The following is a 25,588-nucleotide window of genomic DNA, read 5'->3' as shown; positions in this document are numbered from 1 at the left end:
GCGAGAGCAAACCGGGAAAGGAGACCAGCTTCGCCGTGGTTTGCTCTCGCGTTCCCCGAACCACCCTGCAAACCGCAGGGAAGGAGACCTGCTTGCTCGGGGGTTTGGGGAACGCGAGAGCAAACCGGGAAAGGAGACCAGCTTCGCCGCGGTTTGCTCTCGCGTTCCCCGAACCACCCTGCAAACCGCAGGGAAGGAGACCTGCTTGTTCGGGGAACGCGAGAGCAAACCGCGGTGAAGCTGGTCTCCTTTCCCGGTTTGCTCTCGCGTTCCCCGAACCACCCAGCAAACCGCAGGGAAGGAGACCTGCTTGCTCGGGGGTTCGGGGAACGAGAGAGCAAACCGGGAAAGGAGACCAGCTTCGCCGCGGTTTGCTCTCGCGTTCCCCGAACCACCCTGCAAACCGTAGGGAAGGAGACCTGCTTGTTCGGGGAACGCGAGAGCAAACCGGGGAAGGAGACCAGCTTCGCCGCGGTTTGCTCTCGCGTTCCCGGAACCACCCAGCAAACCTCAGGGAAGGAGACCTGCTTGCTCGGGGTTCGGGGAACGCGAGAGCAAGCCGGGGAAGGAGACCAGCTTGATTACCAGAGGCTTCCTCAGGTATGCTGGGATACCTGCTTATTCCACGGAGGTCAAGAAAAGCGCTGGTAAGTGTCTATACTTGATTACCAGCGCTGGATCACCAGCGCTGGATCCTCTACACCCGAGACAAAACGGGAGTACGGCCAGCGCTGCAAACAGGGAGTTGCAGCGCTGGTGGTGCCCTGCAGATGTGTACACCTCATAAGTTGCAGCGCTGTAACCCCCTCACCAGCGCTGCAACTTTGTGATGTAGACAAGCCCTTAGCCTCCAAGGATAGAACAAGAAGCAATGGGCTTAAACTGCGGCAAGGGAGATTTAGGTTGGACGTTAGGAAAAAGTTCCTAACTGTCAGGGTAGTTAAACACTGGAATAAATTGCCTAGGTAGGTTGTGGAATCTCCATCTGTGGAGATATTTAAGAGTAGGTTTTGATAAATGTCTATCAGGGATGGTCTAGACAGTATTTGGTCCTGCCGTGAGGGCAGGGGACTGGACTCGATGACCTCTCGAGGTCCCTTCCAGTCCTATAGTCTATGAGTTTATAAGTCCTTCTGGGGGGTTCAGGGAGCTTAAACCCCAGCTTGGGGTTCCCTGCATTGCACCACCCCAGCCCAAGACTGAAAACAAGACTTCCTCCAGCAGCTCTCTCTCCCTCCCCCCAGCTCCTCCTCTCCTTTGTTCAGTCTCCCAGGCAGAAGGTGTCACTTCTCCCAACCCCCCTCCTGGCTCAGGTTACAGCTCAGGGAGCTTCCTTCAAGGGAAGTCCCCCATCCCCAGTTTACCTCCCCTGCAACATTCCCAGGTCAAATCCACCCTGCTCCATCACAGGGCCTCAGGAGCAGATCCTGCTGCTGTGCCCCGTGCCCTGTGCTCTGCCTGGTCCCATGGGCAGGAGGGACAGGGTGGTGCAGGGCTGCACTGCCCATGCTCCTGCTCCGTCAGCCATGCTGGGCCTGCTGGCACTGGGCTCAATTCAGGAGGCCCCCCGGCTCCCGTGAAGGAATCAGGGACATGCTCTGGAGAGCCAGCAGCAGAGCCAGGCTCAGGCATCGCACGCCCTTCGCTGTCCCTCGGCCAGTGCCCGGGCCCTGCCGCCCCGGGTTCCCCAGCCAGCCTGGCGCTCTGCATGTGTCTCTTAGTCCCGTTGGTGCTCACAGGCTGAGGTGATGGGTTAAGGCTTCAGGGAGGGGGCAGACCCCCAGCCCCAGACTTGAGCAAGAGCCTTGTCCTTTGCTCTTCAGTGAGCCCTGCAGCCGCAGACACTCAGGACGAGCTGAGATGTGACTGTGCCCGTGCTGAGCTGCAGCCTCTCTGCAGCAGCCTCCCTTCAGGGAGCCAGGCAGAGCCACACTGGGCTGTGGGTGTTTCAAGTGAAATACTGACAAAGGTGCCTGGCCTGTTGCCTTCAGCAGGAATCACATGCTGAGCTCCACACAGCTCATCTGGGTCCCGCCAGGTCCAGCCTCCCTCTGGTTACCAGGGCTGGGAAGGCATGAATGCCCAATCACCCCTCTTGGCATGAGACTTCCCACAAGGACAGGCCACAGCAAAGCCCAGCAGCTTCGGGGGACTCTGCTCAGCACTGCAATCCCCCTACAAACTAACAAGTGATTGGCAAGGATTGTGCTGAGGTGTTATTTCCAGGGCTCTATAAATACGTGCCCAGGGCTTTCGAATGCAGTAGGCCAATGAAAGCCCGATACTAAAGAGCCCTGCAAAGATTAAGGCTTTACCATTGTCTGCTCATTATCTCAAATCTCCCATCAGTCCCACTTGTACCAGTACTCTGGACTCCACAGCACCCTGCAGTACCAGTACTCTGCACCCAGCAACACCCTGCATCCCGCAGTACCAGTACTCTGCATCCAGCAACACCCTGCACCCCACTGTACCAATACTCTGCACCCAGCAACACCCTGCACCCTACAGTACCAGTACTCTGCATCCAGCAACACTCTGCACCCCGCAGCACCAGTACTCTGCACCCAGCAACACCCTGCATCCCGCAGTACCAGTACTCTGCACCCAGTAACATCCTGCACCCCACAGTACCAGTACTCTGCACCCAGCAACACCCTGCACCCCACAGTACCAGTACTCTGCACCCAGCAACACCCTGCAGCCTGCAGTACGAGTACTCTGCATACATCAACACCCTGCAATACCGCTACTCTGCACCCAGCAACACCTTGTACCCTACTGTACCAGTACTCTGCATCCAGCAACACCCAGCACCCTGCAGTACCAGTACTCTGCACCCCACAGCACCCACAGTACCAGTACTCTGTACTCAGCAACACCTTGCACCCCACAGTACTCTGCACCCCACAGTACCAGTACTCTGCACCCAGAAGCACCCCACAGTACCAGTGCTCTTGTACCAAGCAGCACCCTGCACCCCACAGTACCAGTACTCTGCACCCCATAGCACTCTGTGCCCCACAGTACCAGTACTCTGTATGCAGCAGCACCTTTCATCACCAATACTCTACAACCTACAGTATCAATACTCTGCACTCAGCATCCTGCAGTACCAGTACTCTGCACCCAGCAACACTCTGCATCCCACTGTACCAATACTCTGCACCCAGCAACACCCTGCACCCTACAGTACCAGTACTCTGCATCCAGCAACACCCTGCACCCCGCAGCACCAGTACTCTGCACCCAGCAACACCCTGCATCCCGCAGCACCAGTACTCTGCACCCAGCAACACCCTGCAGCCTGCAGTACCAGTACTCTGTATGCAGCAGCACCTTTCATTACCAATACTCTACAACCCGCAGTATCAATACTCTGCACTCAGCATCCTGCAGTACCAGTACTCTGCACCCAGCAACACCCTGCATCCCACTGTACCAATACTCTGCACCCAGCAACACCCTGCACCCTACAGTACCAGTACTCTGCATCCAGCAACACTCTGCACCCCGCAGTACCAGTACTCTGCACCCAGCAACACCCTGCATCCCGCAGTACCAGTACTCTGCACCCAGCAACACCCTGCAGCCTGCAGTACCAGTACTCTGTATGCAGCAGCACCTTTCATCACCAATACTCTACAACCCGCAGTATCAATACTCTGCACTCAGCATCCTGCAGTACCAGTACTCTGCACCCAGCAACACCCTGCATCCCGCAGTACCAGTACTCTGCACCCAGCAACACCTGCACCCCACAGTACCAGTACTCTGCACCCAGCAACACCCTGCAGCCTGCAGTACGAGTACTCTGCATACATCAACACCCTGCAATACCGCTACTCTGCACCCAGCAACACCTTGTACCCTACTGTACCAGTACTCTGCATCCAGCAACACCCAGCACCCTGCAGTACCAGTACTCTGCACCCCACAGCACCCACAGTACCAGTACTCTGTACTCAGCAACACCCTGCACCCCACAGTACTCTGCACCCCACAGTACCAGTACTCTGCACCCAGAAGCACCCCACAGTACCAGTGCTCTTGTACCAAGCAGCACCCTGCACCCCACAGTACCAGTACTCTGCACCCCATAGCACTCTGTGCCCCACAGTACCAGTACTCTGTATGCAGCAGCACCTTTCATCACCAATACTCTACAACCTACAGTATCAATACTCTGCACTCAGCATCCTGCAGTACCAGTACTCTGCACCCAGCAACACTCTGCATCCCACTGTACCAATACTCTGCACCCAGCAACACCCTGCACCCTACAGTACCAGTACTCTGCATCCAGCAACACTCTGCACCCCGCAGTACCAGTACTCTGCACCCAGCAACACCCTGCAGCCTGCAGTACCAGTACTCTGTATGCAGCAGCACCTTTCATCACCAATACTCTACAACCCGCAGTATCAATACTCTGCACTCAGCATCCTGCAGTACCAGTACTCTGCACATGGCAGCAGTCACTACTTGATGCTGCAGGTAGCAAAGGTTTAGCCGCTCATATGGCGAAGAACACCCGTATTTAGATGAGACAGGACAAACACACATTGGTGGGTGTGAACTCTTCTGCGTTGGGATGGAAGCAGCCATTAAGGGATTAGGTGAGGGGGGAGACATCCCTATTGGACAAGTTATTCCAAAATTAACCCCTCTTCCTGCTCAAAGTCACCCCTCCCCCCCAGTCTCTGGGACCAACCTGCTGTGGTGATTGCAAGCATGGTTGGTGCTGTGGGATACACACAACTAGCATGTTACCACCTGGTGGAAACCCCAATCCCGGTTGAGAGCAGGGCATTACCAATGACACACAGCGACACATAGCTTGTCTCAGCCCAAGCAGCTGCGACACACGGTCTTTGGGATTTCATTCACAACATCCAGCACAGCGGCAAACACCTGTGTGGGGCCGGCACTGGGATCATGCCACTGGGCTTCAAGCAGTCACTGCCACACCCCTTACCAACACGTCCCACAGGCTGGCAGATGGCAGGCCCGGTAACGTCAGACGTCTGAGAAGTTTGAGTCAGACAGCGAGCGAGTGGAAAGCTTTCCCCATCCGTGCCCATGTCTAGCACCATTGTGAATAGCAGAGATCCCCATTCTGGGGCTCAGCTGGCTCTGGCTTAGTCCTCTTAATTATCCTGTTTGTTTATTCACCATCCCCAGCAGCCGCCAGACGCACACCAGCATTAGTGGTGGCTTTGGGAGCCTTTCCCCACAGCCCCATTCTAAAACCTGTCTTGGGAAACTGCTGTTATAACCAAGGAGTGATTTGGAAAGGAAATGATTTTCTGTCACGGGAGTGCCTCTGCCTGTGTCTTTGTCCTGATCATTGTTCCTCCCGGACCAACGTGCGGTGCTGTGCTGCCTGGAGGAGCAGGCTGAGCTCATGCTGGGGGCCAAACGGCTGCAGGACTCCGGGATTTCTCTCCTCTCCAACGGAGGGGCACATGGAACAATGGCAGGACCCTGGGCGGAAGCCAAGTGTGGCCAATGGGCAGAGTTCAGGATTGGGCCCTACAGGGATTCCCGCACTGCATCTGAACAGCCGCATGCCTCTGATGGGCCAGCACCAGATTCTTACATGTTCCCCCAAAGCAATCTGTACCTAGTCCTGTTGGGAGCCAGGCCTCAGTACCACGCATGGGCTGGTGCGTCTCTGTGTTTGGCCTGGCTGGACACAGCCTAGAGCTCTGGGCTCCCATTAAAACACAAGCACAGTGGCCAGACCCAGTTCATTGCCAGCCGGCAAAGGCAGAGGCACCAGGCTCTCTGAGCAGCTGAGGTCATTGCTCATTGTTTGTCCTAGGCACGGGAACGTGCCTGGCAGAGCGCAAAGCAGAGTGGGGCCATGCAGAGAACAGACAGAGAGGAGCGCATGGTGCCAAGTATCTACCTCCCCTCACACTGGACTTTCATGTGACAGCAACCGCTGTCTGGACCAGGAGGTGAAGCCCCCTGCCAAGAGGAACTCAATCATGCATGGTGAAGGCCTCTGCGGGCAGCACGGGCACCTGCTCCGTCTGAAACAAAGCAGCCACCTGGTCCTTCAGCAGCAGAGGAGGGGGGTGCAGGGTGCACAGCCGCATGGGCACTGAACGCATTTGCTTTATGCAGCGAGGGTGGGAGCCCGGCCTCCCTGCAGTTGATGGGGGTTCTGTCACCAACTTCAGTGGAGCCAGGATTTCATCCCATATTCGTCTCCCTGGCCCAGCCAAGTGGCACTCGCGGTTTGCCAGCGGAGGGGCAGGAGATGGTGCCATAAGGCCTTGGTGCAAAACAGGGGAGTGAAGCCAAAAACCACAAACAAAGCAGCCTCGACCAAGAGGGGCAGAACTGCCCCAAGCCCACTCTTTCCCAGCTGGGTCCCCTCCGGGGAGAGCAGGTCACCAGCAGCATAACATGGCCCCGAGCTCTGTTCTGTGAAAAGCATCCCTGGGGGCCCAGTCGTTTCCCATCAGCCCCATGAAAAGCAGCACCAGTCCGATCTCGGCACCAAGGCCATGCTGCAGGGCAGGGAAGGTGATGCAGGGCTGCTGCCACTTGTTTTACTGGCCACAAAAAGAAATTAAAACCCAACACCACCACCCTGAAACGTGTATGAGGCAGGCAAGGCGCCGGGCTCCAGCACAGAGAAGCAGCCAGAGACAATCTGCTGTGGTGGATCAATCGCAATCAATATTCCTGGCAAGGAAATTAAGAATCATAGAATCATAGACTATTAGGGTTGGAAGGGACCTCAGGAGGTCATCTAGTCCAACCCCCTGCTCAAAGCAGGACCAATCCCCAGAATGTGGCACTGGGGGAGGCGGTGTGGGCAGGGAGCTGTGCCAGGGGGACCACAGGCAGGAGGGGAAGAGTGCTTCAAATGCGGGATCCCCTCCCACCCCACTCCCCGGTGCATCTGCTCTGTTTCCTGGCCAAGTTTGAAAACTAAGCATGAAATATGTGCCGGGCTATCACTGAGAGCTGAATCAAAGCAAGGCAATAGATTTTTGGGAACGCATCTGTGGGGAATGAATATCAAGTAGGTTAGCCAGTAACGAGCCGGGAGCGCTGCCTGGGATGGGTGCCAGGCTGCTAACGAGCAGCAGAAGATGGAAGGGCTGCTGGCCCGAGGGCAGGAGAAGGGCTCTGTTGAAGCATTAGGGCCCCCAGGCATGGTGATTGCACCGTAACGGGGGGCCGGGGGCAGGCTGTGGGCATCACCATGAGCTGCTCTGGGAGTGGCAGCTCTGCCCTGGCAGGCAGTTTGCTCAGTACGTCCAGTTGGGTAAGTTCCTAGCATCCTGCAGGGGCTCCTTGGGGAAGTTTAGCCTCAAGACCAAGATTTTTGGTTTAACAGCAATATTTTAACATGCTGTAAAATCCACAGGCTGGCTCTGGATTTACTTCAGGTGCTGTCAGGAACTCTACACTCCTGAGACAGAGGGAAGCAGCTGGGCCACCAGAACCGTTTCCTGAACAATGGCACTGAATGAAAACCATGAGAACCAGCCCAGCCTGCTGTTCCCCACACTCGCCTCTGCAGCAGCTGCCCACACAAACTGCAGGAAGCCTTGAGGTCCGTCCGCATTTTGCAGCCATTTCCCCTCCCTGTGGCTCTCTCCGGCAGAAACCCCAGTTCACAATGTTCCCTGCTGCACACACCCCAGCCTCCCCAGGAGCTGACACCCTGTCCTGCCCCACCCCTCCTCCGGGCACGTTCCATCTCGCGTGTCTGCAGAGCTCCAGGTACATTCACCGTGTTCCCTGAAGCAGCGTCACTAACCGTGCTTGGTACTGGGGTCCAGGCCTAAATCCTGCTGGCTCTATGCCTCCCATAAGTCTCCCCAAGTCCCCTCATGGAGCAGATGGCAATGGGGGAGCTGGAGCCCTGAAGGGCCTCTCCACCTCCATGGGCCTTTCAGCAGATAGGGCCAGCAGCGCGGGATCCAGGTTCTGCTGCACAGGATGCAGCCCCCCACCAGGAGCCCCTCAGACAGTGCAGAGAGCTCCCCAGCTCATCCCATCAGGAGGGAAGGCCAGGCTATCCCCAGCCCTGACGGGAGACCTCGAGGTGCATGGGGCCCACCAAGCGCCCGCCTTACCGTAAGAAGCCAGGCTCCTTGCCACTGCTCGGCCTGCTCTCCTCGATGGTGAACACGACCCTGGGGACCTCTGGCTCTGGGGCCCTACCGGCCTCGCTGAGCGCCACATGGCGGCAAGCCAGAGGCGGCAGCAGCGGGGTCCCCGAGAAACGCCGCTTGATGGCATTCATATGGGGTGCTGCGCTGCAGCTGCCGAGGTCCGGGGAATCTCTGGATCGCTGTGGAAAGGAATGAGGCTTGTTAGCTTTGCAGCGAGTGACGGGAGCTCTTAGGCAGCGCTCCGGCATCAGGAGCGAGGCTTGATGGTGTGGCGAACTGGGAATGTTCTTAACGTTTTCTCTGAATACTGTGTTGGTGCCTCAGTGTCCCTGTGCAGTTCTTAAGTATCTAGGTGGTGGAATAAGGGTGTTTGATTGCTACAGAGCAAAGGGCCAGTGCATCTAAATGCCTGGCACTCTGTCTCCTAGCAACTGATGGCCTGGGCCACTCCTCTGCAAAGGTGCCAGCTGAAGGTGCTGGAGACAAAGAGATCAGTGACCTCCTGGCCTGGGAAAGGAGCTGAGCAGAGAGAAGAGGCTGGAGGGGATTGTTAGTCTGGAGCTGGTGGGGACAAGGAGTGAAGTGCAGATGTGGGGGTCTGGCTCACTGCCCCCCAGAATGGACCCGGCCGAGGGGTCCTGTTCGCTGTATCTACAAGCTCTGTTTTAGACCCTGTTCCTGTCATCGAATAAACCTCTGTTTTACTGGCTGGCTGAGAGTCACGTCTGACTGCAAAGTGTCGGGGCAGGACTCTCTGGCTTCCCCAGGACCCCACCTGGGCGGACTCACTGTGGGAAGCGCACGGAGGGGCAGAGGATGCTGAATGCTCCAAGGAGAGACCCAGGAGGTGAAGCTGTGTGAGCTTCTTGCCCTGGAGACAGTCTGCTCTGAGGGAGAAGAGGCTCCCCAAAGTCCTGCCTGGCTTTGTGGGGAGCAGTTCCAGAGCATTGCCCAGGGACTCTGTGACAGATGGCACAATGCACCATGGCTCCTGGTCCGGATTCCCCAACCTTCTGCTGGGCTGGACTCCCACGCTCTGGATGGGACTCACCCCAAGTCCTGGCGCAGTCCCAGGGGTGCAGGCTGAGGTGGGGCAGCTGAGTCTCAGGCTCCAGGCATGCCCAGGTGCATCATGGCAGTGCATGGCTCCTGGGGCAGGACAGCAGGCGTGGTGGCCCCGGACCCATCCCGCACAGCTGAGGGGAGAGGCAGGGCAGGAGATGCTGCTGCCAGGGCATTGATCAGCTCAGCGCTGTTCTCTGCGTGAGTGGTAGTTCAGTTCACAGAGAGCGACAAGGGACGTGAGGGAATATACTGTCTGGGACTCACTTCTGGGGTGAGCGAGACAAGCGCCAGGTCTCCAGCCCCAGAGAAGAGCTCTGTGGGGTGTGAAAGATTCTCTGACCCACAGACATTGGTGTGATGAACTGGCAATGTTCTTAATGTTTTCTCTGAGTACTGTGTTGGTGCCTCAGTGTCCCCATGGCAGTTCTTAAGTATCTGGCAGAGCAAAGGGCCAGTGCACCTAAATGCCTGGCACTCTGTCTCCTAGCAACGGATGGCCTGGGCCCCTCCTCTGCAAAGGTGCCAGCTGAAGGTGTTGGAGACAAAGAGATCAGGTGACCTCCTGGCCCGGGAAAGGAGCTGAGCAGAGAGGAGGGGCTGGAGGGGGTTGTTAGTCTGGAGCTGGGTGGGGTCGAGGAGTGAAGTGCAGACGTGGGGGTCTGGCTCACTGGCCCCCAGAATGGACCCGGCTGAGGGGTCCGGTTCGCTGTATCTACAAGCTCTATTTTAGACCCTGTTCCTGTCATCGAATAAACCTCTGTGTTACTGGCTGGCTGAGAGTCACGTCTGACTGCGAAGTGGGGGTGCAGGACCCTGTGGCTTCCCCAGGACCCCGCTGGGGTGGACTCGCTGTGGGAAGCGCACGGAGGGGCAGAGGATGCTCAATGCTCCAAGGAGAGACCCAGGAGGTGAAGCCATGTGAGCTTCTTGCCCTGGAGACAGTCTGCTCCAAGGGAGAGGAGGCTCCCCAAAGTCCTGACTGGCTTGGTGGAGAGCAGTTCCAGAGCATCGCCCGGTGACTCCGTGACAATTGGTCCAATAAAAAATATTCCCTCCCCCATCTTGTATGTCTAATATCCTGGGACTGACATGGCTACACCACCACTGCAAAGTACAGTATGTGCACAACCCCCCAAACGTGTGTGCACACAATCCCCCCACACGCGTGTGTGCACAGCGCACACACATGCACACCCAAGCCTGGCCCTCGGCACTTGTATATCTTAGGTTCCAGACCCCCACCCCCAGAAGATGAGGGCTCACTGGCTTGCAGGGGTGAAGCAGCTGGTCAGATGTACTTGATGCCGCTTCTCCGCAGGCCCACTGATGCCTGCTGATTGGTCTGGGCAGCTGATAATTAAGTATCTTTCTTTGAGATTCTCTCATCACTTCAACTAATTAAAAAGTCCTCTCAATATAAATTGCATTGCCGATGAATGCTGGCAAGGCTCTGTGGATTGATCATGGACTGTCAGCGCACACCAGCAGGACCCAGCGACTGGAGCTGGGGTGCGTGGGTCAGCTCTGGCGTGAGCCCAGGGAGGGGAGTGGGGCAGGGGCAGGGGCAGGGGCTGGGAAAGCAGGGGGTGGCTCTAACCAGAGCCTGTTCTCACTCCTGGGCAAACACACATATCCCCAAATCAATACATCAGGGCCTCTGGTCCACCAAGGGGCAGTGAGGGTGTTTTAGGAGAAGGTGGCACAGCTGGCCTGGCAGCCAGGGCTCTGCCATGCATATGAGGGGTGCCTGCTGGGGAGGGGGCGAGCAGCATTTTCCAGGCACTTTTGTCCCTGGGCAGCAGCTGCTGGGGAAAGCGCCACATGGCCAGGCAGCTGCTGCCCCATGTGGAGCTCCCGGGGTGAGGGTGGGGGCTATCCTCAGTGCTGCCTTTGAAGCTGGAAAGCGGGCCCCAGGGAGCAGGAAACAGCCGTGGGGGGGTCCTGCTGGCTTACCCCCCCCCCAACCTGAGGGAGCAGCAGCAGGCGGAGCCCTCTCCTGGGCATGGAGTGGAGTTTAACCACCCCCCAGCTTTGACTCGGCCAGACTCTGGGAAGCGCACCCACGCTCTAGTGCCCGACTGAGCCCGTGGGTGCAGGCAGTGCAGGGCACTGGTGACATCTGCTGGCCACAGTGGATCTCTGCCAGCGTGGGTATCCCTTGGGCCCCCACCTCTGCAGGGTGCCCTGGGGTCCTGATGCACCTTCGCCAGAGACCAGCCCCCTGCGATTCCTAGGGCAGGTCCGGGAGAAATGGCCCAGCTCGACTGTCAGTGCTGGAGTGAGGATCCGCCCCACACGCGGTACGTTGTTCCAGTGCTTAATTACTCTCACTGGTAACAAGTTGTGATGCAGTAGGGACTGTCTGGGTGGGGGATGGGAGAGCCGGGGGTGACTTTAGGTGAGGGACAGAACCTAAGCCTGTAACCTGAGCCAGGGAGCGTGGGAGGGGGTCAGCGCCTTTGCCCAGGAACCCGGACAAAAGGAAGGGGCCGGCTGGAGGGAGTTAGTTCAGTTTCGGTTTCGGGCTGGGGGTTGGAATTCAGGGAATCCCAGACTGGGGACTAAGCTTCCTGAACCCCAGGAGGACTTGATTGAGGGGTCCTGGTTCTGCCTCCAAGCTCTGCTGTAACCTGCGTCCCTGTTGTCCAATAAACCTTCTGTTTAACTGGCTGGCTGAGAGTCACTGTGGGTCCCAGGAAGAGGGGTGCCAGGCTGGACTCCCCCACACTCTGTGACACAAGTCACACCTTATTTCCAGTCTGAATCTGTCTCACTTCCTGTGACGAACGGGGAATGTTCTTAATGTTTGTTCTGAATACTGTGTTGGTGCCTCAGTGTCCCCATGGCAGTTCTTAAGTATCTGGCAGAGCAAAGGGCCAGTGCACCTAAATGCCTGACACTCTGTCTCCTAGCAACTGATGGCCTGGGCCCCTCCTCTGCAAAGGTGCCAGCTGAAGGTGTTGGAGACAAAGGGATCAGGTGACCTCCTGGCCCGGGAAAGGGGCTGAGCAGAGAGGAGGGGCTGGGAGGGGTTGTTAGTCTGGAGCTGGCTGGGGTCAAAGGTGGAGGGCAGACCTGGGGGTCTGGCTCACTGCCCCCCAGAATGGACCCGGCCGAGGGGTCCGGTTCGCTGTATCTACAAGCTCTGTTTTAGACCCTGTTCCTGTCATCGAATAAACCTCTGTGTTACTGGCTGGCTGAGAGTCACGTCTGACTGCAAAGTGGGGTGCAGGACCCGGTGGCTTCCCCAGGACCCCACTGGGGTGGACTCGCTGTGGGAAGCGCACGGAGGGGCAGAGGATGCTGAATGCTCCAAGGAGAGACCCAGGAGGTGAAGACATGTGAGCTTCTTGCCCTGAACAAGTCTGCTCCAAGGGAGAGGAGGCTCCCCAAAGTCCTGACTGGCTTGGTGGGGTGCAGTTCCAGAGCATCGCCCGGTGACTCCGTGACAACTGGTGGCAGCGGTGGGATGTACTGCACCCTGTGAATGGCGCTGCTTGCAGTAAGTGACTGGGGAGCAGTAAAACAAAGGAGGGATAATGAGGACCAGGCGTGCTGAAGGCTCAGAGTGGGACGGTTTCAGGGGGCAGTTAACCTCTGGGAGTGTGTGACCAGCGAGAAGGACTGATGGAGGAACGGGGTCACCCTGAGCATTGCAGCGAGCAGTCTCAGGGGCTGAGGAGCTTGCCGCTCGACCCTGGCAAAGAGGTGGTGATCATGAGAAGGGCTGGCACACCAGGGGTTCTTCCTGGAAACCATGGGGGAGCCAAGAGCACACAGGCCTGTGAGTCCAGAGCCACTTGGGAACGGTGAGGTGATGGCCTATCACCATCTCCTTGAGAAGGACATTGTGATCCTGTGCACAAAGAGAGGGTTACGCATGGGGAAATTCACCAAGGCACAGTTAATCGTGCAGTTGGAGAAGGACCGCTCTGAGGAGCAGATTCCTGGCCCAGATGTGGCTACAAGAGGATCTGAGAGCAGCTGGAGCATCAGCCAGGCATCCCCGGGAGTCTGGTCCCCAATCAGACGAGGTTCTTCACGACTGGGTTCCCTATCAGGAGATTGGAGACGGATGGGATGGGAGCAGAGCCCGAGAGAGCAAGAGGACCGTGAGAGAAAGCAAGAGCCCAAGGAACAGCTGCATGAGAAGCAGCAGCAGCGTGGACTGGTGATGGTGGATCAGAGAGACATAGGGGGCTGCCCTGGGGTTAGTGGGGAAACACGCCTGCGGGGGCGAGACCCTGGGACAGAGAGAACTGTGGTGGTGCAGCCCCAGATGCTGAGGGACTGTGGGACCTGGGTGAAGTTCCCTGGGGTGAAGCCCCTCGCCCTGCCTATGGCCCAGATCCCTGTGCAGACCCAGGAGGGGTCGGGCTGGCTGGCAGTTGGGGTTCTCCAGGATACCGGCTGGGAGGCCCTGTTGGGGGGTGACTGTCTCCCCATGGGACAGGATCCAGGCCCCACTCCTGTAACGGCCGAGGGTTTGAATTCAAATCCAGGGAACCAATTGGCTAGGATTGAAATGATCAGTGAAAATGCAAATGACCTGGCTGGCAGGGGGGAGGGGCTGCTGGGCTCAGGATACCTGCCTACCTATAACCAGCCCCCTGGGGCTGAGTGGGAGGGAGAGATGCTCCCTGCCCCCCTGCACACCGGAGAGGGGGCTCACGCTGGCTCTGATGCTGTGACCAGAGCAAAGAGCTCGCTGCCTGCCCCCACTGGGATTGCAAGGGCAGTGCTGATCACGGGGGGAGCTGAGACCCCAGCTGAGTGTGGGAACACCCAGGCAGGGCAGGGCAGGGCAGGGCAGGGCAGCTGCCAAACAGGTTTGCCTGGTCCAGATGTGCTGCTGGGAAGTGATTGCACAGCAGGGAGGGAGCTACCAGGAACAGGGCTCAGGGGGGCTGTGACTCCAGGCCCAGCCAGCGAGAGGGAGCAGGTCCCACTCCCTGGCCCAGCTGCTGAATCCCAGACCGAGCTGCAGAGGGATCCCTCCTTGGAGAAGCTAAGGGAACTTGCTGGCCACAGCGCTGCAAACCCCCTTGGGGAAGGCTTCAGGGACAGAGTCCTGCAGGAGAAGGGATTCCTGTACCGGGAATGAGCTCCCCAAGGGGAAGTAGAACTGGGGGTAATCGGGAGGCAGCTGGTGGTGCCCCAAGAATCCACAGGGTTCTTCCCGTTCGAGCTGCTGGATGGAAGGAGAGTGAGGGGACCCCTGAACCTGAAGAGGGAGGATTGGATGGAGAAAGGGGAAGACCCCCGGGGGGATCTCTTCCCTGAGGTGGGAGCCAATCTCCCCATCAGGTGTTCCACATTCAGAGTCATTGGGAAAGCAACCCAGATCCTGGAGCAAGAGGTCAGGAACATTCTGGCTTTAGATGGGATCCAGCTGTTTTACAGCCCATGGGCCTCACCCATGGGGCTGATCCCCAAGGGAGACAGGAAGATCTGGTTATATGGGGGCTATCAAAAGCTTAAAGCCATCACAGTGTCTGGTGCCGACCCCATGCCTAGGCCTGGGGAGATTCTAGACAAGCAGAGGGCGATGGAGAACTTGGCCCTGGCAGACACTGATAACATGTGCACCTTTAGCCAGACCTGGGAGGAACAGGTGTCCCAGGTGAAGAGGGGGCTGGGCTGCCTCAAGAAGGTGGGACTGACGTTAAAAGCTGGAAAGTGCAAGGGGGGACGGCAGAGGTGTTGTGTCTGGGCCACAAAGTGGGAAGCGGCTGCCCAAGCCCAGAGCTGGCAAAGGCCAAGATGGGGGCTCTTAACCAAAGGAGCCCGAATCACAGACCGGAGGGCTGGGGAAAGACCCAATCCCAGCTTGAACCCCAGGGGTATTGGGGTGGCAAAGGGTGTGGGCTGCATAAACCTTCCCACCTGCGGCCTGCAAGTGCCATCAAGCACACCCGACCTAAGGGAGGGCGTGAGACTGGACTGTCCTGGTGTAACTCACACCAAGGAATGGGAGAGATGCTGGGGCATCCATGGGAACCTTGGTGGGTTCGAACTTCCCCAGGTCACTGGCTGGAGTGACCTCGCTCAGTTCGGTCTCGAAGGGGGGAGAGATGTGACGAACGGGGAATGTTCTTAATGTTTGTTCTGAATACTGTGTTGGTGCCTCAGTGTCCCCATGGCAGTTCTTAAGTATCTGGCAGAGCAAAGGGCCAGTGCACCTAAATGCCTGACACTCTGTCTCCTAGCAACTGATGGCCTGGGCCCCTCCTCTGCAAAGGTGCCAGCTGAAGGTGTTGGAGACAAAGGGATCAGGTGACCTCCTGGCCCGGGAAAGGGGCTGAGCAGAGAGGAGGGGCTGGGAGGGGTTGTTAGTCTGGAGCTGGCTGGGGTCAAAGGTGGAGGGCAGACCTGGGGGTCTGGCTCACTGCCCCCCAGAATGGACCCGGCCGAGGGGTCCGGTTCGCTGTATCTACAAGCTCTGTTTTAGACCCTGTTCCTGTCATCGAATAAACCTCTGTGTTACTGGCTGGCTGAGAGTCACGTCTGACTGCAAAGTGGGGTGCAGGACCCGGTGGCTTCCCCAGGACCCCACTGGGGTGGACTCGCTGTGGGAAGCGCACGGAGGGGCAGAGGATGCTGAATGCTCCAAGGAGAGACCCAGGAGGTGAAGACATGTGAGCTTCTTGCCCTGAACAAGTCTGCTCCAAGGGAGAGGAGGCTCCCCAAAGTCCTGACTGGCTTGGTGGGGTGCAGTTCCAGAGCATCGCCCGGTGACTCCGTGACACTTCCACTTCCAGCCAGTGGTTCGTGTTAGACCCATCTCTGCTAGCGTGGAGAGCCCAGCATGAAACATTCATTCCCTGGCCAGAGACCTATAGACGCGGAGCCAGTCACCCCATAACCTGCCCTCTGTCAGGCTACGTAGCTTGAGCGCTCTAAATCCATCACTCTAAGGCAGGTTTTCTAATCCTTTAATCGTTCTTGTGGCTCTTCTCTGAGCCTCCCCAATTTATCAACATCCTTCCTGAATTGTGGGCACCAGAACTGGGCTCAGAATTCCAGCAGCGGTCACAGCAGTGCCAAGGACGGAACTAACATAACCTCTCCGCTCCTACTCAAGAGTCCCTTTTGGGTCTCCCAGGGTTGCATGAACCCTTTTGGCCAAAGTGTTGCATGGGGAGCTCATGCTCAAAGATCTTTCTACAGCAGCCCCCAAATCCGTCGCCCTGCTCACTGCTTCCCAGGATAAAGCCGCCTGTCCTGTCGGTATGGCTGGCACTCTGGTCCTAGATGGAGACATTTCCATTTAGCCATAATAGAGTGCACATTGTTTGCCTGCACCAAGTGATCCAGATCACTCTGAATCAGTCACCTGTGTCCCCAGTTTTTGGATCATCTGCTAAACTTATCAGTGATTATTTTATGTTTTCTTCCAGGTCATTAATAAAACTGTCAAAAAGCACTGGCCAAGAACCTGTTCCTGCGGGACCCCACACCTGATGGACAATTTTTGCTTATTTACTATTACATTTTGAGACCTAGCAGTTTGCCAGTTTTTAAGCCATTTAACGTGTGCCATGATAATTTTATATCATTCTAGTTTTTTTAATCAAAATGTCACGTGCTACCAAGTCAGAAGTCTAAGTCCATCACAACACTATTACCTTTATCAACTAAACTCGTAATCTCATAAAAACCAAAAGGATAGCAAGTTCGTTCATTTTCCATAAACCCACATGGATCTGCATGAATTAGATTACCCGCCTCTAATTCTTTACTGCATCCCATATCAGCTGCTCCATTATCTTGCCCAGGGTTGATGTCAGGCCGACAAGCCTATAATTACCTGGGTCATCCTGTTTGCCCTTTTAAAACATTGGCACAACATTAGTTTTCTTGCAGTCTTCTGGAATGTCCCCAGTGTACCAAGACTTACAGAAAATCACCGTCAATGGTCCAGAGAATTCCTCAGTCAGCTCCTTTAAAACTCATGAATGTATGTTACCTGGACCTGCTGATTTTTAAAAGTCTGGTAGCTGCTGTTTAACATCCTCCTGAAATGCTAGTGAAATGGAAAGAGTGTTACTGTAGGATATGACTACGTCAGCTGTTTTTTCTTCCAAATACAGAAATATTTATTGAACACTTCTGGCCTTTTCTGTGTTATTATTGATAATTCTACACTTCGTAATGAACCAGTACCATTGTCAACATTCTTTTTGTTCCTAATAAACTTAAACTCCTTCTTATTGTCCTTAACTCTTCTGGTGCTAGACATCTCCTTATTTCCCTTTGCTTCCCGTATCAATTTTCTACACTTCCTAGTTTTTGATTTATATTCATTACTATCAATTTCCCCTTAACTGACTTTGTTTCCCCTCTAAACCAGTTTTTTTCAAACCAATATGTCTTATTTCTCAATTGTAGTAGTGTGGCTTAAACAAGTCCTAATTATCATTCACATTCTTCTGGTTAAATTCTTCCTCCCAGCTGACCTGGCTCATAATTGCTTTCAGCTTTGTGAAATTGGCCTTTTTAAATCACCAGATATGCATATCACTGGTCTAGGCTTTATTCTGCTTGCGTATCATAGATGTGATCCAGCCATGGTCACTTGTCCTAAGTTACTATTAATGCTGAGTTTTGTGATCAGTTTCTCTTTGTCTGTCTCGATGAGGCTGAACACAGAATGTTCCTTTGAGTGCAGTACCAGGCTGGCGGTAGTGAGGACTGCTGGGAGCTCCTCCTGGGAGAAAGGCCAGAGCAAAGTCCTCCTGCCCTGCTCGGCTCACCACTCCTGCAGTGCTGAGAAGTGGGAAGGGGTATCTGATCTTGTGCGGGGTCCCAGCTGCGATGGATGGTTGTTGGGAAGGAGCACTAGCCTTGCACACATTGAAGGTTGCAAAGGACCCTTGTAAGAGGTTGACATTAATTAGCTCTTATTTACAATGCTAATTGCAATGACACTGTCCTGGTGCCAGTAAATCACTCTGTTTAACAAACCTGCAGCCAGCTTACAGCAAGCTGCATCTGCTGCCACATTGATGGATGTCTGGGGGACTATTCCTTTAACTACAAAAAGAAGTATAAGAACAAACTCAGTGGCTAATTAAGCTGATGGCAGCCTGGCAGTGATAGATGCAGCAAGGCAGAAAGCACGCACCGTGGCAGGAGACAGCTTCCCGCAGGGCCGCGAGCCGGTGTGAGGCTGGAAGGGAGCAGCTTTCTAGAGCATGAAGTTCAGAGGCTGCTTCTCTGCTCTTGAGTCAGGGAACCAAGGCCACTGGGAGCCTTGAGCAGCTGCCAGCCAAGCGGGGCAGCCAGCCCTGAGCAGAGAAGAGGGGGAACCCCTTCCACGGCCCTTCACAACACCAGGGGCAAACCGCACACAAACCTTCCTTCATGTGCGTTCAGGCTGCAGGCTCAGCGCTGCCCTGGGCTCCTCCTGCCCTTAGACTGCCAGGATCCCACCCAAGGCCGTCAGGGCCATCAGTCAGAGCAGGCGCAAACCTGAGGCTGGGCGAAGCTGAGGGGTTCGTATAGGGCAGGGAGCCAGTCAGGCCCCTGGAGCTGCTCCCTGTCAAATCCTGGAGGCAGAACTTCCCTGGCTGTATCCACAGCAGCTCCTGGGAAGTGGAGCACCCGGTGGTTACAACTGCTGCTGGGTGGCAGCCTGGCGCTGTCAGCTGCCTGCTAGCTCTACTGGCCTGGGTGTTAGACCCGTGAGCCCCCCACTCCCCTTGGGAGTTCTGGGGACACTTCCCATGCTGCACACCCTTAACTCTGCCTGCCTGGACCCTTCCCTTAAGAAGCGACCCCAGGGAGTGCACAGATATAAGGTCACTGCAGATGGGTGGGTCTGGGATGGAACTTTGCTCGCAAAGTGTTTTAAATTCTCTTTGCACTGGGACAAATGGACAGCTGAGGAGCTGGACGAAGGTGGGTCAGCCCCCTCCCATGTGTGGGGAATATCCAGACAAAGCCGCAACATGGCCATGCCCCAGAGGACAGCCCTGCCTGCGGCTCTCCCATGGCAGGCTTGGGGCCTGAGCACCGAGTCGTTGTTGGTGCTGTTCCGCACCAAGCAGACACTGCGCCGGGCGCTGCTCCACGCAGACAGCTAGTTTCACATTTAATTTACAGTTGCGGTGCCAGCGGAGCGAGGGTGGCTGGCTGCATAGTTGTGGCTCTGCTCAGGCCCTGACTCTGCTGGAAATGCCACAAGCTGCTGCAGAAAGGTGCAGCCGCATCTCCCCTCCCTGGGCCAGTTGCCGCTTCCAGGCTCATTAGCCCACTTTCAGGCCGACGGGTCCAGCAATCCCATCACCAGCATCTGGGCATGTGCCACGCGATCTTTCCAGCCCTGAGCCCAGTCACACCTCGCCGCACAGACAGCGCATGCCAGTCTGCATGCCGAGGCCAAGCAGCCGGCTTGAGTCACCCATGGCCACTCTAGCAGGGGCAGCCCAACCCTGGCTCCACCCAGTGACGGTGGGAGAGTCCTTAATGAAAGGCCATGAAAAGCCAGGGTCCAAATTCCCTCCCTGCTGCAATCCCCAGTGCATAGGGGAGTCGCACCCAGGCCAACCCTTGACCTGACGCTGGCAGGGAGATGTTAAGGACCTAGTCACATGCACAGGGGCTGTGCCCGTGTCCTCCCCCCACCCAAGCCCAGAGGTGCCTGTGATTCTGGAACCGATCTCAGGCCTAATCCTGCAGGGTGCAGACTGTCCTGTGTGGCCAGGGAAGCCGGCAGAAGCTGAGGGTGCCCAGCCCTGCGCTGGGGTCGGGGCTGGCTCAGATTGGCCATTCGGTATTGTTCCCCTTTCTGTTCTGCACACTAACATCAAGACTGCCCCCCGCCCCCACCCCCAGCCACTCCCAGCTCCTGCTCCCACTGTGCTACCCCAGGGACCCCCTCCCATGGCCCGGCCCTGGCTATAAATAACAGGCTGGCCGGGGAGCCAGGAATGCGACCTGCCCTCACCCTTTGCAGTCACAGGGCAGGGCAAATACTGGAAGTGTTTGTTCTGGACGGCTGCACTTAGAGTGATGGCCTGAAAAGCAGAGACAGGATTCCCAGCTGCTGCCCGCACCCTGCCCTAACATGGTTAGTGGGCTGGGGAAGCCTTTAAACATAATTAGGAGAAATAAAGCCATTAATTAGCAATCTCTGACTGATGCAACAGGGCTCTCTGGCCAGACAGCAGCCATGACGGATGGCCCGGGAACAGCTGCTGAAGGAAACCCTTCACTTCCAGCCCACCCAGGGCTGTCACCTGCCCCGGGACTTTGTTCAGCCTTTCCCCAGACCCAGTCGGAGCAGCAGCTGCTGGAAGGAAAAGGCCCTTTGCAATAGCTGGATGTGCAGCTCATGTCTCTGGTCAATGGCCCAGAAAGGCTCGTTCCAATCCTAGCAGAGGAACAGAACTAGCGCTGGTCTGAGCAGCCCCACTGAGAGAGGAAGGCAATGGCGGGAGGAGGAGAGGTGGGCAGCGAGCACCCCCCACAACTTGTGTGAAGCGTGAGGGAAGGGTGGGACTGCGAGTGTGTGTGAGATGTGAGGGGAGGGAAATGCAAGGGAAGGGTGTGGGTGTGAGGGGTGTGGGTGTGTGGGTGTGAGCGTGCGAGGAGGCTGATGGTTTATTTATGTTGTGTGCTGGCAAAAAAGGGTGAACAACCCCCCTCCCGCTCCCTGCTCAGTCCCAACCCTGAGCAGATGTTTTTTCTCCTGCAGGCCTGAGAAGCTGCCACCACCAGCACCAACCTGTGCCAGCAGCAGCAGCGCCGGCCCTGTGGCATGACGGCATTTCAGCAGGGCAGCCGGCTCATTCCCTGAGCTCCAGGCAAGTGACAGGCAGGTGGCGGGGGGTGTTGTATTGGAGCAGCACCTTGGCCCTTTCCCCAGGTCCCAGGCCAAGGTCTCCTGCTAGTGTGAGAAGCACCTGCCCTGACACATGCCCCAGGCCGTGACCGGGAGCACGGAAAGTGAAGCAGGCATGGAAAACCAGAACCGGGGGTGTGTGTGGGTGCAGGGGGGCCCTGGGGTAGAGAGACAATAGTGTCACATCTACTCCATGATCCCAGCCTGCCTCAGCAAGTGAAACAGCCCCAGGAGCAGGGCCTCGCTCCCACCACAAGACGGAGCCGGAAAGGGTCACCGGAACCCCACTGTGCTCATCTCCCTGCTCAGCGATTCATTGTGACCCCCCCAGCCCCCACATCAGCTCTGCCCCCGAACTCCCCACAGCAACCCGCCCCCCGTTACAGAGTCCCCGGGCGATGCTCTGGAACTGCTCCCCACAAAGCCAGGCAGGACTTTGGGGAGCCTCCTCTCCCTTGGAGCAGACTTGTTCAGGGCAAGAAGCTCACATAGCTTCACCTCCTGGGTCTCTCCTTGGAGCATTCAGCATCCTCTGCCCCTCCGTGCGCTTCCCACAGCGAGTCCACCCCAGCGGGGTCCTGGGGAAGCTACAGGGTCCTGCACCCCCACTTTGCAGTCAGATGTGACTCTCAGCCAGCCAGTAACACAGAGGTTTATTCGATGACAGGAACAGGGTCTAAAACAGAGCTTGTAGGTACAGAGAACAGGACCCCTCAGCTGGGTCCATTCTGAGGCCCAGCGAACCAGACAACCCCGTCTGCCCTCACTTCCTGTCCCCAGCCAGCTCCAAACTGAAACCCCCTTCAGCCCGTCCTCCTCTGCTGAGTTCCTTTCCCGGGCCAGGAGGTCACCTGAGCTCTTTGTTCTCCCCCACCTTTAGCATCCCCTTGCGGGGGGGAAGGGCTCGGGCCATTAGTTGCCAGGAGACAGAGGGTCAGCCAGAAACTGAGGCACCCACACAGTATTCAGAGGAAACGTTAAGAACAGTCCCACTTCATCACCCCGCCCCACATCAACCCTGCTCCCAGCACCCACATCAGCTCTACCCCCAAACTCCCCACAGCAACTCCACTACATCAGCTCTGCCCCCAAACTCCCCATAGCAACCCCCCCACACACATCAGCCCTGCTCCCAGGCCCCACATAGGCTCGGCCCCCAGGCACTCCACAGCCCTGGAACCTGTCACAGGAGTCCAGGATTGTCACGCTGATGCCTAGAATGTCTGTTGGGTCAGTGTGGTGCAAACAGCTCCATGCGCTTCTGGGGTCTGCGGCACTGGGGTTTGGCATCGCGAGGGACACAGCTACACCCGACTCTGCAGTGCCAGGGTGCTGCGCTGGCGTCCCTGCCTCGCCTGTCTCATCAACACAGGGGAGGGGCACATGCAACTCCCCAGGCTCCCTAACCCAGCCTGACAGGCAGTGACAGAGAAGCAGACAAGTGACAGGAAATCTGCCAAAATATTGTGTGTGCTAGTGGGTGATGGAGACGCTGCCTTCATGGCTGCTTTGTCTCCCCTCCAGCAGCTGGAGTGCAGAGCTGGAGCCCAAGCCCCACAAGAGGCAGGCTGCAATTACAGCTATTTCTCTAGCTGTCTGTCAGGCGTCATGAAAGCAGCAACAATGAAATCTTTTGCAAATGATCAGACAGGCATTTCACACAGCAGCGTTAGAGCAATTTTGTGCCTTTGCGTAAAACTTCCTTGTTTCTCTCTTGATTAAAAGCAAGTTTTTTAAATATTCCTGCATGTCCCTTCAGCCAGACACACGCAGGCTCCAAACGGACACCAGCCATTCGCTCCGGGGGCCCAACAGGGGATGGGTTAATTCGCCCTAGAGCTGGTTCCATTTACATCCAGACCAGAGGAGACTTGGCTTCTGAACCATCATTCCTGCTTCTGCCACCATGGCATGAGTTCCCAGCCTGACTGGCTGCTGCTGCCAGGGTCCCGCTTCCCAGCTCCTAGCCCCTGCACAGAGCAGGGCTCCCACAAAAGGAAGGGCAGGACTAGCTGTGTTTTGCTGGGCCCAGAATGGAGCCCCGCCCCGCTTCCTCCCCCACCCCCCGCCGTGGAGGGGCAAGGAGTCAGGCTTCTCCCTCACCCCCACGCCTAGTAGCCCTGTGCCCTGCTTGTGCTCAGGGCCTCAGAAATGACATCTGATAAATCAACTTGTTTTTGCTGCTTTTTATGAAAATGTATTTATTTAATTTGAGTTGGTAGTTGGGAAAGAAATGGAGGCTAGATATTCTCGTTCTGATCTTGGTGCACAACCCAGAGAATAGCCAATAGCCTTACAGAATCACAGGCTAACTTTATTCAGGGCTGGATCAAGGTAATGACCCCACCCATGCACAGGACCCCAAGCCATGGGCTCAGTTGTAGTGTGCGTCTCCCCACCACAGAGCAGCACCTAGGACCTCTTTTCTGCTGGTAATGGTTATGAGGCCAGGTGGCTGCTTCTTCCCTGGTTACAGCAACTGCTGCTCCTCCCTTTGCTCAGGTAGGAGTCACTGCCTTGTTAACACACTATAATTTCAAGATCTAGAAACACACCGATGTATATAAAATGAAAGTTGATATTCTGACTCCATCATTTACTTCTGGGAGCAGGGGCTCATTGTGCCCAGTCACTACTCCAGTCCTCTCTTTATGCATTATTATTATTATTAATATAAGATAAATTAGGGCAAGAATGAGCCTTGGAGGAAGTTATTTTTCCTTCCTTGGTATCCTGCTGTTAATTTATTTATCTCATTAGACTGACCTAACACTTGGTAAAACACCCCCATCTTTTCATGTATTTATACCTATTCTTGTATTTTTTACTTCATACATCCAATGAAGTGGGTTCTAGCCCATGAAAGCTTATGCCCAAATAAATTGTGCTCAGGGCCAGGACCAGTGCACAGCTCACTCCCCGATTGTCGTGCGCATGCACAGCTGGGGGGAGTCGCAAGCATCGTCTCTTTCAGAGCAGCCCCAGGCCGTTTAGTCCTCGGCAGCAAACGGACCAAAGAGTCTACGCAAAACTCTGGCCACCAGGGGTGCCAGGAGCTCACCCACGGCTTGGCCAGGAGATCCGGGGGGCTGGTGAGCCGGAGGGGCTCCAGGGAGACTGGCCTTTTCAGACCCCACACCCAAGCAGCTCAAGCATTCCAAGTGCGCCAGGCAGTGCCGTCTATTGTGGCTGTGCCCGGGGCCTCAAACAAGCAGCCGGGCCCGTTGGTCGCACGTGGAGGTGTTTGCAGGAAGGGGCTCGGTGCACAGCAGCCCAACCCCCTTGCCCCACTGCAGAGGGAGAGGGGCCCATGTGGGTGGCAGGATCTGGTGAGTGCAAGCTGCCCTGATGAGGCCCCCGGCCCAGAAGTCACGGCTCCTGGCCTCCTGGGAGCGGCTGCAGCCGCTCAGCACTAATGATGCCCTCAGCTGAATTCATGGCCTGGCACTGAACATCTGAATTACCTGACATGCCAGGGCCTGTCAGAGCCAAGGGACTGCCCAGCACCCGCTGCTGATTGATGGCGTCAGCGCTGTCAGGGGGCCTCAGAACGCTGAGCCCATCACTTAGCCACTCGGCAGGGCTCTCCTCAGCCGCGGCCAGCCAGCTCGCAGCTCCTAGGACTCTGCCTCGCCACAGGAGCAGGCCTGGAGACAGGCACGGCAGCTGGCGGCCTGACACAGGGCTCAGCGAGGGCAGCTGAGGCCAGGCTGCATCTCCCCAGTGCGGGGGCAGGCCCAGGAGCTTCAGTGACTATCTCACCTCAGACTGCCCTTCCCCTGCCAAGAAACCCCTCCAGCACTCAGAGGGTCAAAGCTTTCGTCCTCCTATGCCAGGGGCTAAGTCTGGAGCGCTGGGCACGTGGCAGGGGGCTCTAGGGCTGTTCCAAGAACCCAGGGCCTGGTCTAGGGGCCAGCAGGGAGCCAGGACACCTGGGTTCTGTTCCTAGTTCTGTCACTAACCTTGCAGGTCCCTTCCTTTCTCTGTGCCATTCCCCTGCCTCCAGCTGGTCAGCAGCCCTTCCAGCAAAGGGGGTGCAATGCCAAGCACAGTGGGGCCCCTGTCTGGGCTGGGGCCTTTCGTTGCTACTGGGACATGAATTCGTAGGAGCTTTGGGGGTCTGAGCCCCGGTCAGAGCAGCAGAGAGCTGGGGGGCTGCAGGAGAGGTGCCGGCAGACACGGGTCACATCTGCTCCATTGTTCCAGTGAAGATGGACGACTGTAATTCATGAGAGAGGCCTGGGCCACAGCGGGGGCCTGGCCAGTGGGGCCTAGCGCTGCTGAGTTTGCCCAATTAATGACTCATTGCTGCAGGGTGAGACGCTCTGTTCCAGCTGCCTCCTGTCCCGTCCTCAGCTCCGGAGAAGGGCCCTGCTGTTAACCCAGCCGTGAAATGCCTCCAGACCAGGACATTTCAGCCTCTTCCCTTTTTAGGCTAAAGAATGCGAATGACAAGGAAAGGCTCATAACCTGAGGGTGCTGCGTGTGCAAAGGGCTGAACACACCTCCCCACGTTGGGGGGCACCCA

At 56.7% G+C, this 25,588-nt stretch overlaps 1 protein-coding gene across 1 annotated transcript in view; it reads right to left on the bottom strand.

Annotated features, from left to right (window-relative positions):
- Positions 1-25,588, bottom strand: part of PDE4C (phosphodiesterase 4C) — a 98,124-nt gene that overhangs the window by 63,336 nt on the left and 9,200 nt on the right. The window contains exon 3 of the mRNA XM_050934289.1: positions 8,109-8,326. Within this exon, the coding sequence (XP_050790246.1) occupies positions 8,109-8,326 (218 nt within the window). The remainder of the gene's footprint in view (positions 1-8,108; positions 8,327-25,588) is intronic.

The sequence above is a fragment of the Gopherus flavomarginatus genome, chromosome 24 (genome assembly GCF_025201925.1).
Source record: "Gopherus flavomarginatus isolate rGopFla2 chromosome 24, rGopFla2.mat.asm, whole genome shotgun sequence".
Classification (NCBI taxonomy): domain Eukaryota; kingdom Metazoa; phylum Chordata; order Testudines; family Testudinidae; genus Gopherus; species Gopherus flavomarginatus.
This window is presented reverse-complemented; position numbering and strand designations above follow the sequence as displayed.